The sequence below is a fragment of the Callorhinchus milii genome, unplaced genomic scaffold (genome assembly GCF_018977255.1).
Source record: "Callorhinchus milii isolate IMCB2004 unplaced genomic scaffold, IMCB_Cmil_1.0 Scaffold2, whole genome shotgun sequence".
Lineage (NCBI taxonomy): Eukaryota > Metazoa > Chordata > Chondrichthyes > Chimaeriformes > Callorhinchidae > Callorhinchus > Callorhinchus milii.
This window is the reverse complement of record NW_024704743.1, coordinates 58,964,941-58,980,550: the sequence shown is the minus strand read 5'-3', so window position 1 is coordinate 58,980,550 and position 15,610 is coordinate 58,964,941. Positions and strand designations below refer to the sequence as shown.

Sequence of the window (15,610 nt, the reverse complement as noted above, 5' to 3'; positions counted from 1 at the left end):
GTGCAAAGCAGCCTCCCAAAAACAGTCGTGGATTGAGTAACCAAATTAAATGTTTTTCCATATAATCGTTTGGCATCTTTAGTGCAGTTCTTTATCTGAGGATTATGAAGAGCTAATTGTCCTGGCAACTTTCTCAATCACTTAAAAAAATCTTTCTGTTGTGGAGAGCTCTATATGTACATGCTCAGATATACATGCATGTAGCCCTCCCTTTTTGTTCTCCAGCCCAGCTCTGGCCCTCATTGTTGCAGTGGTATAAGTTGCACTGTTGATGTGCCAGACACTGCAGTGCAAGGCTCGGTGAGAGCTTAGGCGTATCTAGGCCATGCCAGTCTTCGAATTTTGGTTGGTATTCATGTTTCTATTTCTTGCGTTTCTAATTTCTCATAGGGGCTGAATATTTCATGAGTTGCCGCTCTGATTTCAATCTGCAACGTGGTGTATTAAGCCATACTGCCTCTCGCTGGATTTTGGAAAGTTTTATTTAAAGTTGATTTTTTAAAAAAAAAAGCTCTGAAGAGAAATCCAGGTAAAGAGAATTGCAGCCGAGTTGTGAGCTTTTTTGTTTTTTGAAAATAAAATTCTGTGTGTATTAATGGTGGTGCATGTTGTCCATGTATCTTGCACATTGCGTGTGCTAATTATTGAATTCCACAGAAGAACTGGAGATTCCTTGAGCATATTATATAATACTTGTGACCTATTATTGCACTCTGTGATAATGTGATGAGAACAACTTCTTACTGCAGATTTGTTGTATTCAATAATTTTGTAAAGTTCACGTATACTTAGGAGAGCAGCCTTCTTTGTATTTGAGCTTCCTACAGGGTCGTCTATGCCAAGAATACTACAGGGCAGCTCTATTTTAACGCATTCATCAGGGTCCAATGTCCCAGAGGCTGGGTTATAAATTGAATGCAAAAATTTGGCTGACTTCCAGGTCGTCTGGTTGCTACTGATGACACTTGCTGCGCATGTGCATTATGTCCACAAAGTGCCACTGATATCACTTCCTTTGAAGCTCCCGTTCGGTAATATCATCCGCAGGCATGGGATTAACTTCCTCATGTACTCGGAAGATGCCCAACTCTATGAATCTGCCTCTACCCTCGACTCCAGGACCACTGCGGTCCTGATTGCCTGTCAGACATCAAGTCCTGGATGCCAACCAATTTTCTCTAATTGAATGTTGACAAGACCAAAGCTCTCCTGCTTGGCTCCCATCAGCGTTTCCACACCTCAGGCTCTGACAGCATCACTATGCATGGGTGCACACTCCGAACTCACTGAGCCAGTACAGAACCACTGTCCTTCAACCCACATCCGTTCCTTGACCCATTCAGCCTTCCACAACGTTGCTCACCCCTGCCACTCCCTTTTCACTCTCTCTGCTTGGTGGACACTGGCCTGCTTCATGTCCCCCGCCCTGCTTGCGTCACTATCAGTGGTCAGGCCTTCATCCTTTCTGCTCCACCCTCTGGAACTCCATCTTGGAGTCCCTCTGCCTCACACCCTCCCTTGCTGCCTTCAAGGTCTCAAGACCTTCCTCTTAAGCTGTACCTTTGGTCACCCCCGACCTCCACCACCCCACCCTCCACCCCTCCTGATCCCAACCCGCACCTCTGGTGCAAACTCTCGTATGTCCAACGTCTTGGGACATCTTCCTGACATACAAGGCACTATATATAAATATATATATATATATATATATATGTGTGCAGTTTGTTATTGTTGAGTCAAGGAGATTAGCTTTTTACATTTAAATGTTAACCGGAATGCATTGCAATAAGTTGAGGGAAGGTACCCAGGAAGCAGATGACATGAGAGTCGTGTACTGTACCTGCTCGCTGAGTTAATGTGGGGAAATGGCCAAGAGAGTTGATTTCCAGTTCATTATGTGCTGGTGTTATTAAAGTGGACTGTTTTTTGTCAGTTTGTAGGTTCTTATTGTGTATTTTTCTTTTTGATTGTTTCCAATGACAGCAGATTGCCAAACTGAGACAGCAGCTCCAGCGCAGTAAACAGAGCAGCCGGCACAACAAGGAGAAGGATCGTCAGTCTCCGTTACACGGCAATCACACTGCTATCAATCAGTCCCAGGTAAGATGAGCTGGGTGGACCAGGTTTGCTTATGTTTTTTGTTTCTGATCCTAGTGCTTCAGTGTAAGTGTTCAAAGAGACGTCCTCTTTACATCGGAGGAGGAGCAGATCAGTGTGGGATCACAGGCATGCAATTTCATATGAGTTGAATCATTCACCTTATTCCTTCGAACCTTCACAGTAATTCCTGTGAAGCGCTTTGATACGTCCTTCCGATGTGATAAGGAGTATGCCAAATGCAAGCATTATTAATTTTATTGTTGTTATAGCTCACTTTGAATAAAGACAGTTGTGTTTATAAAGGTGTAGCAGCATAATAAAGAAAGGAAAGGCTTGGATTTATATAGTGCCTGATCTGATAGTGTCTCAAAGTGCTTCACAAGGTAATTACTGTTAAGTGTAGTGACTCTTTCTGTGAGCATTTAGAGTTGTTTGAGCCAACAAAATCTCATAAACAGCTGTGAGATGAATGACCATTTAATCTGAAGGATTTTGGCTGCGATACTGGGAAAAACTCCCTTCCTGTTTTTCAAATTGTATCATCGATCTTTAATGTCTATCTGAAAACAGACAGACAGGACTGCGGTTTCCCATCTTATCCGAAAGATAGCAATAGGCATTGTGGCTCTCTTTTTTCCCATTTCCTCCCCTTGCCCCCTTGATATTAGGATGTCAGCCTACACTTTGAAATCTAATCCAGAATGTGGGGCATTGACCCATCGAGACATGTTCCAGGAGTTTCAGTTGTCAAAACTTTTGTTGTCCAAATGAAGAAGCCTCTTTGCGGACAGCTGCTTGTGGCCTGTATCCTGCCTGTGCTCTTAGGCAATCCCTTTGGGTATTGTTAGTGACAGATGTTTGGGAACTGAAAAATGGTGGACGCGTATTGGATCCAAGCTTTATTCACCATGTAAACTAAATCAGTGGGATGGTGGGGGTGGCGGAGAATGGTGAAATAATCAGAGTAAAACCTGTAAAGCTGGGTCAATCACATCTAGCAAAGAAAGGTAGATTAATATTTGTGGTGTGGCCTGTCTGAGATGCTGTCTTTGGGCTGAGCTCCCATATAGGACAGGAACAGGCAAGTTCATGCCGAGTTTTCATTAAATGTTTACCTTGGAGGCAAGCCTGCCTCTGGAGGCAACATGTAGTGGCAAACGGATAGTTTTCCTGTTGTCGAAATGAGGTGTCAAACGAGAGGCATTGCTGCAATTTGAGACTTGGCTTCCAGAGACCGCTTGCTGAAAAATGACATTTGCTCTATGTGTGCATGAATTTCATGACAAGTTTATATTCTAGATCTCCGCCATTCTGCTTTGAGTGTCGGGCAATTTTGCGCCTTTTTTAAAAAATAAACTGCTCCACTAACATTATTTGGATAGTGGAGATGATAAAAATGAATTTCTAATGATCTTCATACTGTTCACAATGATCTGTGACCTTAATTAGTCTACAGAGAGATAAGCACCCGCTGCTGAATCTCCGCACTTCCAACTGGTAGAACCACCACTCAGTGGGTAGGAGTTTTCCCAGTTCAGCGGTAGGAAAACTGTCCATTTCCCGTGATGGGTGAACCTCACGAGGTAAACCGTTCCTGAAAGCGACACACAAAGGAAGTCATAACCCGTTCTGCATTCCCCCACCTCCGCAACATCGCCCGGCTCTGCCACTCCCCTCATGCCACCGAGGCCCTCATCCATGCAATTGTTACATCTAGGCTTGACTTCGCCAACTGCCTGTTGTTGGCCTTCCCAACTCCTCCCCCCACAAGCTACAGATCATCCGGAACTCTCGCATCAGACTCCGTGATCCCATCACCCACACCTTCGCTTGGCTTCACTGGTTCCCCATCCCCCAGAGGATACAGTTCAAAATCCTTGTTCTCGCCTTTAAGGTCCTCCACAGCTTTGCTCCTTCCTACCTCTGACCTGCTAACCCCATATCAACCTGTCCTCTCCCTCCGCAGCAGGCTCAGACCTGCTCCATGACCCGCGCCCGGACCGCCCGATCATCAGTGTCAGGCATTCAGCCTCTCCGCGCCCACCCTTTGGAACTCCATCCCTTCGCCTTGCTCTCTCTCTTGCCTCCTTCAAGGCACATCTCAAGATCCTTCTCTTCGACCGTGCCTCCAATCTGTATCCTCACTGCCCTCCACCACTCCTGATCCCAATCCCCTGCTCGGCTCCAAATCCCTGACTGTCCAGCATCTTGAGACGTCCTCCCGACATGAAAGGCGCTATATGAATGTAATTTGTTGTTGCTGTCATTATGAAACCGGGGTGATTCAGTAATTATGTCAAGGTCCCATTAAACGAGCAAACTACTTTCTGAGTGCTGAGATCTTTTACAATGATTTCAAAAGTTATTTTCAGTGAATTGGCAGTGGTATTTTGCACATGGCCCGAAAAGCATTTCTTGAATCACCAGCAAAGCCAAGGGATCCTGCAAAGTCATCGTGGATTGTGATTGAATGAATTGCTCCTTGTATGCAGTGAAAGGAATTTTCTGGAAACTGGAATAAGTGACTGACTATGGACTGTTAGAAACAAGTTCATGTCAAATGGATGTGTTGGTTATAGTGGGAGGAGGGAAGGTGGGCTGAAATCAATGGACGTCTAGACTTATTGTCAATTTAGATCTTAACACAAGGTCTAGAAACGTACTACATTTATTTGAACAAAGTAAAAGAATACTCTTATCTGTCTGAGGTTTATTTTTCAGGATTTTTAACTTTCTAAATGTTTTAACACTTTAAATACTTGTGTGCACTGCCATCCTGTCGTTTGCACTTTCTTGAGATGAATGTAAAGTAAATGCAGTGTGAAGCTTATATTGCGCTAGAGAGAGTGGGAGCCTGGTGCACTTCATTGATTTATCTACCTATGCTGTGTCGGTAACACTGCTTAGCAGAGGTCAACTACTTGACTGGGATGGGGACTTGCATACCTCTGCCTGTCAGATGCAAATAGATGAAGCCCTTCATCTGTTTCCCCAACTCACCTCCCTCGCCTAAAGCTAGATAGTTGGTGGGAAATTACAAGTCATAACAATGAATTTTCCATTTCATACAACTGTCTATAATGTTGAAATGTGTAAAAGTGCTTTACAGGTAATTCCTGTGAAATGTAGTGACTGTTTTTGCAGGCATTACGGTAGTTGGTTTGCATAGCAAGGTCGCACAGATAGCTCTGGCAGTCGTTCATATAAAATTGGATCATTGCCCAGGACCCCGCAAGAAACTCCCTCTTTTTGACATGGACATCTTCTGAACATTCAGATGGGGACTTTGTGGCATACAAAGGACAGGACTCCTACAGTGCTGCACTGATATGTCAGCTTGCTGAGCTTGTTTCCTGAAGTAGGGCTTAAATCCACAACTTTCTGATGCAGAATAGAGAGGTTCTTCCAACTGAGGCAAGCTGCTATTGTGCTTTATATTAAAAAGCTGTGCTATTTCTTGCTGGAACTTGGTAACAATTTACATGCCAGGATAGAGCCAGAAATGTGTACTAATTGGGGCTGGATATGTGTGGAATCAATTAAGATTCATTTTAGAAACGTGTATGAACAATTTGCCACAAGTTAAAATTATAAAATAATGTAACCATTAGTCTTCATTTGCTACATTACAGATTTTTTTGTTTAAATAAACAAATGTTTTCATGTTGATCAACGGGAAGCAATGTTGAAGAGTGGATCACTTTTGGACTTCTTGGCACTCAATATTGAGTCCGTTCAGCTCAAAATGATACCAGCAGCTGCAGAATAAAGCTCTCCCTGTTTTGTGCCAATAGCATGTCTTCACCGCAAGTTCGGAATAACATCCCACATCGCATCAATGTTTGTTTTGTGATTCCCAAACAGACCACCTTCGTGTCCTCTCTAATTTACAAGGTACTATTGCTGTCTCCAGAGATAAGGAGAACTCTACCTGCCCTTAGAGACAGAAAGGACTAAGGTTCCCTTGGGCAGAGCTTGTGCTGTGTCCTGGCTGAGCTCTTGGCTAGCTGTATTGCTGGCTTGGTTGCATCTTCCAGCGAGATCTTGGAAGGTTTATGACGAGAAGGTGAATATTGGAACATGACAAGAATAGGGCATTCAGCCCCTCAATGCTATTCTGCCATTCTATTGGATCATAGCTGATCTGTACCTCAACTACAATTATTGGGATTCAGGTGCCTTCCAACCAGCAGAGAATTTAATTCCATCAGCACGGGAGGATTTGATTCTTTATTCCAATTTGCATGGTTTTGTATCGATGAGTTGTACAGTCCATTTACCACCCGTTGATCATAGTTTGTGACACGTCCCATTGGGTAATTATATTATCCATAGGATCGAGCCTAACCCCAGCCCCACTGATGCTATGAAGCTGTGGTCAACAATGTTTCTGACTGGAGGCAGCGCGGTGAATCATGGGAACTACTGCCTCCAGAGGATTTGAGATCCATCAAAAGAACTGGTATCTCTGAAGCCATTCTTGACTTCAAAACTGATTTGAATGTTTCCAGTCATTGGGCTGCAGGCCAAATAACAACAACAACTTGGATTTATATAGTGCCCCTCATGTAGGGTGGCATCCCAGAACTCTTGACAGTGGTGGAGCATGACGCCGAGCCAGGGGGAGGGGTACATAGGCACGGTTGAAAAGAAAGGTCTTCAGGCACAACCTGAAGATGGGGAAGGAAGCGGAGGGATAGAGAAAGAGTGTTCCAGAATTTTGGGGTGTAGTGGCTGAAGGTGCGGTCATCGATGGTGGAACGGAGGGCACAAGGGACATGCAGAAGGCCGGAGCCAGTCGAGCGGAGGCAGAGGGTTGTGGGTTGGGAGGTAAATGGGTTGGAGAGGTAGGGAGGTGCCAGGGCATGAAAGGATTTGAAAACGAGTGTGAGGATCTTGAAATTGATCCGTTCGGCGATATGGAGCCAGTGGAGCTTGGCTAGGTAGAATTAGTGTGATGGAGGTATGAGTTCAGTATGGTAACAGATAGACAGAAACTATCAGGAACGGGACTTGAAAAGAACTTTCCAAATGAAGCATCTTCCACATGGGTAGCACCCCGAGGCAGTATTGCGGAGCCTTTTATCGATGGTGGTTCGACGATATAAATGTAGCGTTAAAGGAGTAATGTGTTCATAATGTTAAGGGTGGCTGAAGCTTTAGCTGGAAAATTGATTCAAGGTTAACATTAAGTATAAATTTATACTGTTAAACTACAGCACACAATTAGAGTCACGTTTGACATCACTGTATTAGCAGATTATGTCTGTGTGCATCTGTGTGTGTCTGCTAGCAACAATAAAAAGAAACATCCTACTGGCTGCTTCTCTTTACAGTATTTACCTTGTATTCTTGTCTTATTGTTGAAATAAACAATGGAAGTTCATTGACCCTACAGGAACTCCAGTTCCTTTTTAGCATAATTGTTTAAAAAGAAGAATAAATGTTGTAATTCTGCTTTTCAGGCCATGTTGCTGCAATCGGTGTGACTTTGGAAGCTCTCAGTGGTACATAGTGGACTTATCCCAATGATTCCCTCCAGGTCCAAGAGGCAGAGCAGAGGAGAGCAATGAGGATAACCCCCAATGTTAGGAAGGAGTATGTGCAACAATTGGACCAGATAGGGCAGTATTGTCTATTATATTCGCTGCTGGCCACTTGTGACAAATTAGGAATCCAGATCTGCTGAAATTGCATTTTTGATTAGTAAATAAAAAACGAGCAACAGACAGTCATTGGACATGTGATCTCAATACTCCTATTCGTATGGTGTATGCATGTGTGCTTTGACCTTTTGTGGAAAACACACTCACACACACTGCTTTTCATCTTACCATTTTGGTAGAAGCAGTGTGTATTTTGATAACTGTGTGTGCTTTACTTCCTTGGTTACTGCTTATTGGTTATCTGCTAAATGACGTGTAACATGGGTGAAAACGCTGGATTTCAGCACCATGGAAACACCAGCAATAATGTATGGAGAGGGGAGCTGTCAATCATGGTCAGCTTGACCGCTGCAGGCCAGCAGAAGAAAGCAAGCCCAGCCAATAACAAGCAGCTCCAACAGGGCACGTCCGACTGCGTTCTGGATGGAAAGCAGGGGCGGCTTGGCTCTGGTACATCTTGTGAAAGAAAAATAAACAGAAGAAGCTGCACCAAGCTCCGTGAGCTATCCTCATCCCATCCTCGCCCAGCTTCACTGGCTCCCCAACCCCCAAGGATCGAGTTTATGATCCTTGTCCCCACTTTAAGCCCTTTACAGTCTTGCTCCTCCCTACCTCTGCGACCTGCTGAAACCTTACCTACCTCCCGCTCTCTCTCAGTGGGCACTGGCCTGATTCGTGTCCCCTGTTCTGCCTGCACTACCATTAGCAGTCAGGCCTTGAGCATTTCTGCCCCTACCCTCTGGAATTCCACCCCGGAAGCCCTCCACCTCGCCCTCTCCCTTACCTCCTTCAAGGTTTGTCTCAAGACCTTCTTTGACAGTGCCTTCAGCTATCCTCCCACCTCTTTGCCCCCCCACCCTACTGGATTCCAACTCCCCAGCTCAGTTGCTAACCCTTGACTGTCCAGTTCCTCGGGTCATCCTCCTGACATAAAAGGCGCAATGTAAATCCAATTTGTTGTTGTGGTTCAAACCCCTTTGCAGCCTGTACTGAATTCAACCTTGAAGTGTATTGTGTTGACACAATGTGCAAAATGTACAACACATCCTCTGTCACTGTATTTCTTTAACAGCTTTAATTTCCTTTTTCGTGCACTGCCACTTCTGAAAATTGATATAAACTTTCTTGTGGAAATTCTGCTTGCATGGCCTCTATACTGCAGTAAGGAACCACTTTCAGCAATGTTTAGCAATTTGGCCATAACATACTGAAGCCGTAATTCATTGTGGGAGCAGAAGCTCCTTTTATTTAACTGAGAACAATTAATCCAATCTCTTACAATCCAGCATTCCCACTAGACTGCACATACGGTCACCAGAATAAATCTGGTTGCATTCTCGCACATCTGCTGGAAGTTTTGGAAATGGCAAATCAGAAAAGGCCGACAACAAGATGTTTTTTTGCGTGTTGCAAATGCAGCTCATTTTTTGAGTGTAAATGGGTAGAAGTTCTGACAAGTCGAGTAGCAAACTGGAGCCTTTACCAAGTTCAAATTATTTATTTGTTTGAGTCATTAATAGCAGAACTCTATTAATGTTTCTTCCAAATATAAGCCGCCCTTTTATTTCATCAAAAGTCTGCAAAATACCATCCGGAGATAGGTACAAAAAGCATCAGAGTTCTGAATCAGACTTCAAACGTGTTGGCACAGGAAATATAAGATCATATGGAATGTGGGGTGGTGGTGGGGAGCAGGTCATTTGGTTCATTGAGCTCATCCTTTCAACAACGTGTACAGTTTTTACTGTCAGTCTCCACTCGCTTTAATCTTCTGAGGAGGTATTTAAACAGAACTAAAAGTTACAAAATAATAAAATGTTGATGTTTCTTTCTTGCCCTTCAAGTTGGAAAATTTCAGGGGTTTAATGTAACCTTGCAGACCACAGGTTATGTTTCTCTTCCTAGCGTGGTGGGAGCCTGTGGATACTGCTAGTTTGGAAAAATTGACTTTGCCATCGGACTTGACCGTTCAAAGTTTCTAATTGTTGTGGGTCTGTTTGGGTGTGTTTGGAAAAGCACTTTGAAGAATGTGCATAGTTGGTTGATGCAAACATATAAGATTTAAGTTGTTTTGTTTTTGGTCAGCCACGTGGAACATCATCGCCTGGCTTGAGTCTCCAGACCAAACTGCAGACTTATTGTTTCTGTTTGTCTGGTATGGAGTGTGGATTCTTTACTCAGAGGGATGTGCCCCTTGTGTCTAATCCCAGAGAATTTAGGCTCTGGTATCAGTTTGTTGAGATTGGCACAGAGCATCAAGTCTATTCCGATCTTCCATTGTTAGGCTCGCCACTTTGGAGCCACTCAACCCCAAAGAGACCACCCTTCCCCTCCCAGGAGAATAATTGCTAATTGGTCATTAGACATGCAAGTGCATCCTTAAGTGTTCAATAGGTACATAGCAGGAACCAGGAACTCCTTGCGAGCTGGAGAGGGAACAGCACAACTCGGCATAAAACTTTGAGAGAATTTCTATTGTGTGAACTGTTCGCTGAGCATTGGTTCCCCAACTGGAGGTGCAGAGCTTGAGCAGCAGTTTGATATTTTGTTGTTCTGTATTCTATACTTTTCCTCAAGAATATGCATAGATTAAAAAAACTTAAGTAGTGACAGGGGAGAAATGAGACCAGGTTCAACAAAGCTACTTACACTAAGTAATTACAGTATTAAGAGTTGAATAATGAATACAAAACAAAAACATAACGCTGCCAGCTTCATTTTCTTCCACAAAAGAGGCTGGTGAAGTAGCACACTTGTCAATGAAAATTCATATGGTGCATTCTCTAAAACCGGAATAACGTGCAGTGTATTGATGGTGAAACATGTCTCGGCTTGCCCTGGCAATCATCAAGTCGCTGTGCTTTGTGTGCTTCAGTAAATAGGATCTGTTCATTGTCGGTTAGTGCAGAGAAAGAGTCAAACCACCAAATAGTTATTACGCTTAGACGAAATGTGCACTTGCTTCACAACAATTGTTGTTGTGCAACAAACAGTGCAGAATCTTTTGTCTCTCCGCTGCAAGCATTTTGAAATTTATGCCTTATCCTGCAGCATTACAAAGCTCATGTTGGTGCAGGAGACTGGAGCACATGGTACATAATTAAAGCAGGCCTTAACATAAAATGAATGGTCTAAGACAGGGATGACCAACATGTGGGCCTCGTTACGCATGAATAGAATAGTTCCCAGGCTGCAACTTGACCCTGAGAGTCTTATTGAATAGATGTATCCCATTTGATAGATATCGGGATAGAAATTCCAAATGGCATTTGGCACTTGTGTCAGTTGAGACGTAATGTAGAGAGAACTAGAATAATATCTGAAATTTATATGAGGAGTTAGCACGTTTTTTTTTCAAGATACAGTCATTACATCTAGCTCATACAAAGAGACTGAAATATCCACTTTTTCAAGCACTTGTAGTGGACGTCCAAACTTTCGGCTTTTTTTGCTCATTAACAGTGTAAACTATGGTAGTGTTGATGGGAACTCCACACAAATTGGAAAAATTATATCAAGAAATATCAGCAATAAGAAAGGACTCTGATAACAATGATATGGTCAAAATAATATATATATGTGGTCAAAAACAAAGGCATAAATATTTACATATATACAGCCCTAACAATTTGCCTGCCATTATGCTCCATCAGGAACTCTACAGAAGTAGGAAAAATTATATCAAGAAATATCAGAAAAAATTCAGGACATTGCTCTGAGCTACTCTGCATGAAGTGCACAATATAAATACAAGTTGTTGTTGTTGTCTTTACTCTTCTTAGTTTTTAACAGTGACTTGGTGGGGTTTGTTGTCCCCCAGGGCAAGGCATAGCAGTGGCACACTGGAAGGAACCAATGAGAAGTGTCTGTGTAAGGTTCAGTAACACTGCATACGTTCTCTATTGAACTTCACAATGCAGATCAGGAGCAGCATGTCTTCAGTAGCTTATAGTGGAGTCCTGTAGCTCAGTGGTTAGAGCACTCGCCTCGCAAGCAAGAGTCTTGGGTTTGATTCCCAGCAGGGTGAAATGTTGGACAAGCTTCCTTACTTCAAATGCCTCTGTTTACCTAGCAGTAAGTAGGAACCCAGATGTTAGTCGATTGGCGGATTGCTTTTTCAGGGACAAATTCCTTCACAAAATAATAATAATAATTTGGTCACTTCAATCCACAACTGTTTGTGGGACACTTCTGTGCTCAATTTCTGTTCCGCGTTTCGCCCACAAAATATTCAATCAATTCACTTTACAGTATATTTTGTGAAGCGCTTTGAGACGTCTCGAAGACGTGATAAGGTGCTATATCAAATGCAAGGATTATTATTATTATTATAGCTCCAGACTCAGCATTAACAGAGTACCCAGCGATTGCAGGATCTTTTCAACCCCAAATCTCTCAGGAGCTTTGTGGGTGGGGAACAGAGGCTTGAGGAATAACTCTGCTGCCATCAAAAGCAATGTAGAAGCACCCTGAGGCACTTGTACCCCTGTGACATTACATTTTTAGGGAAACTTCTCATGAAATGCAGGTCTTCTGTATGGACCCATTTCCAAGGTTGGTAACAGGTTTCGGTGGGTGTTTTGGCTCTTCGCCTCAGCTTTGTGGCTTCTCTGTTGCTCCTTAAAGCGGATGGGGTCTGCAATATCTTCCTGACAGTTGTTCAATACAACTATTGTAGAGCTTTATTTTGGAACATTTGTTTTGATTCTGATACTCGTGATTCAGCTTGGACAAGAGCAGGATACAGTAAGCTGGTCACAGGGATGATTTCTATGGCATTATTATTGTGTAGGGTTATTAGTTTATGCACAAGTACCGTAGATTTGTCAGCAACCCTTCTCTGTCTTTTCCAAAAGAAAATCTAATTTGTAAATTTGATAGTGTATACTGTTGTAATTCTTAAATTAAGGGACAGTTGCCATAAATTCCTTATTCAAAAAAAATGAGCAGAAGCCAAACCAATATTTGTTTTCTGACTGCAGGTATTGATGGCCAGTGACTGGTTGTTGTGGCAGCATGTAGCTGATTGCACTGTGGGGATTCAGATATTCAGAGAAAATCACTGCTGTTTGTCAGGCTGCCACAGCTCTGTCTCACTCACACTTTCTTGCATTCAATATTTTGCAATACTCAAGCGGATAGCAGTAATTTGCAATGTTTAATTGTGCATCCCTCTTGTGTTAGAAGGGGCAATATTTGTTATCTTGCATTAATGATAGAATAAGACATGCTGTGGTGTATTTTAAATTGTTTTTCTCTTGGATTTCCTTGAGAAGCTATTACGAGCATTTAGAATGTTTTGAAGCACGATAACTACATAAGGCAGGTTGGGTTGGCCACACTGTTAAAAATCCTACACAGATATTATTTAGAAATCTGGGGTAAAACCTGTACTGAAACAGTGCCTTATACAGTACTATGTCTAGTTCAGCAAAACTCCTGGGAATACTAAGAGGAATGAATTTCAACATTGCAAGCTTGCTATTGAGAACCTGTAGTGATGATGAGCCTTTACTAATCAACAGCAGCAGTGTGTAATATTCACTGTACGTATTCTTGACGTCAGGTTCGATCCCCAGCTGTCCTTTCCCCCCACATTTGATCTCTAACCAAGACCGCTTTCTTCCACCTCCATCATATTACCTGCGTCCGACCATACCACATACCTTGCCAAAACCCTTGTCCATGTATTTGACACCTCCTGCCTCGACTATTCTAATAACCTCCCCAGATCCACTGCCCACAAACTACAACTGATTCAGAACTTTGCTCCCCATATTCTCAGCCTAAATAAACTCGGTAACACCATTACACCAGTCCTCACCAGATTCACTGGCTCCCTATATTTCAAGATCCTCTCTCGTCTACAATTCCCTTCAGGGCTTGCAACTCCCTAACTTTCTGGCCTGCTTACTCCCCACTTCATTACCCGCTGCCTCTATTCGGCTGGCTCTGGCCTCCTGCTCATTGCTCATCCCCTCCACCATTGGAAGCCGTGCTTTCAGCCACTACACCCCAAAGCTTTGGAAATACCTCCCTCAATCCCTCTGTCTTGCCCACTCCGTCCCCTCTTTTAGATCATGATCCCTGCATTTGATCCTTGCATTTGATATAGTGCCTTATCACATTGTTGAGACATCACAAAGCTCTTCACAGAATATCCTGCAAAGTGAATTAACTGTACATTTTGTAGGTGAATCACGGTAGCCAATTGTGCACAGCAGTGTTTCATAAACAGTTGTGGATTGAGTGACAAATTATAATTATTTTTTTCAATCCATATTTATTTCTTTCAGCATAATTGATGTGGAAGCGTCCTGTAGCGCATTTGGTGTCGTGAGGCATTTTTCACTTTTGATGCATAGAACGTTAACATAAATTAGCTTCATGAGTCACTTAATGTTTTGATGATGTAGCATGTTGATGAATAAGAACATGCCTTTCCAAAGTCTAATTACATTACAATAGGTCAGTGTCTTTCAGTGTGGAAGTCTGTTTGCTCTTGTGCTTCTTCTGACAGTTACATATTGAAGTTCTGTACCAAATTGTTTTTTGGTGTCACTTTGGCTCAGTGGAAAGCACTGTCACCCTTAGGTCAGACGGTTGTAGGTTGAAGACCTATGTCAGAGCTTGTTTTTTCATATATGTTGATTTTTTTTAGAGCATTTCTAGAGAAGAGCTACATCTTCAGGTACAGTCTTTTGGATACTTCAACTAAAATGTTAAAAGGAGTACTCAGTCAGCATATTTTAAGGTGAACGTTAAAGATCATATCAAAAAGAGTAGATAGTTTCTGTCAGTGTTCTGGACTACATTCCTCCACATAAATTGGTCATACACCTCATGACTGTTTTCTAGGATCTTGCTGGCACAAATGGCTGACAAATTTGCCAACAAAACGGTCATGTTCACTTGATATTGAATCAGACGAAAATAAGATGAAGAAAAATGTGAGGAGTTGTATGCATGTATCTGAATTTCCCTTTAGTTTAATATGTAATATGTTTCTATATTTTATGGAGTAAATTTACAAACAATATACTTTTTAAAAAGTCATATTTTAAGTTAAAATGGGAAATGTTGTACACTGCTTAATACAGGAAGTTAGTACTGTGAAGTTGGTACTTCAACATAATAGGAAAATGTAACTGCAGTGAGATGACAATCATGCTTTCTATTCCATTTCTCAGCATTATGCTATTGGAGTTGATATTGCATCACTACATGACTGTATATTGGATCCCTGGAGGATAACCTAACATGCCTAGCATACATTTTATGTCAGCAAGTTCACAATTCCATTCATCCATTCGGAATGGGTAGTGGTTGTTCTTTCTGGATCGAAGTTGAGTGTAAATTTAAAACTTTTCTGCATTTTCTCTTTTGTGGAAAAGAGTGGACTGAAGAAATCATTCCACATTCTTCATTAATTTTGCTTCATAATTAAGTCCACTTTTTTTAAAAACAAAAATCAAATTGACGATGCAGAATCCAAAAGGGTTTTCAAAAGACAATGGACGTTTTTTAAAAAGAAAAATATGAAAGCGGAGGCAATGGGGATAAATGGATAGCTTATTTTCAGATATCACAGACATGGTAATTGAATGGCCTCCTTTTTTGCTGCATAATTCTGTGACAATATTAATTCATTTTTATCATTTAATTTCATTTTTATCATTTTTTAAAAAAAAATTACATTGGGGTTTAAATTGAGAAAATCACAAAAGGATTTGTAAATAGTGAATCCCAGATGAGCTGGAGTAGTTTTCTCTGGTAGTGTGAAGCTGGAACTGAGATTGGTGACTGATTTCTACAGTCAGCCACAACACATCTGAGACTCACTA

The 15,610-nt window shown here is 42.1% G+C and overlaps 1 protein-coding gene across 2 annotated transcripts in view; it reads left to right on the top strand.

Moving 5' to 3' along the window:
• The window catches only part of glcci1a (glucocorticoid induced 1a), a 134,735-nt gene that overhangs the window by 84,472 nt on the left and 34,653 nt on the right, over nt 1–15,610 (top strand). The window contains exon 4 of one of the 2 annotated variants that reach the window (XM_007904777.2): nt 1,987–2,100. In XM_007904777.2, the coding sequence (XP_007902968.1) occupies nt 1,987–2,100 (114 nt within the window). Of the gene's footprint in view, nt 1–1,983; nt 2,101–15,610 lie in introns of both variants that reach the window. The other variant, XM_007904776.2, reaches the window with a different exon arrangement.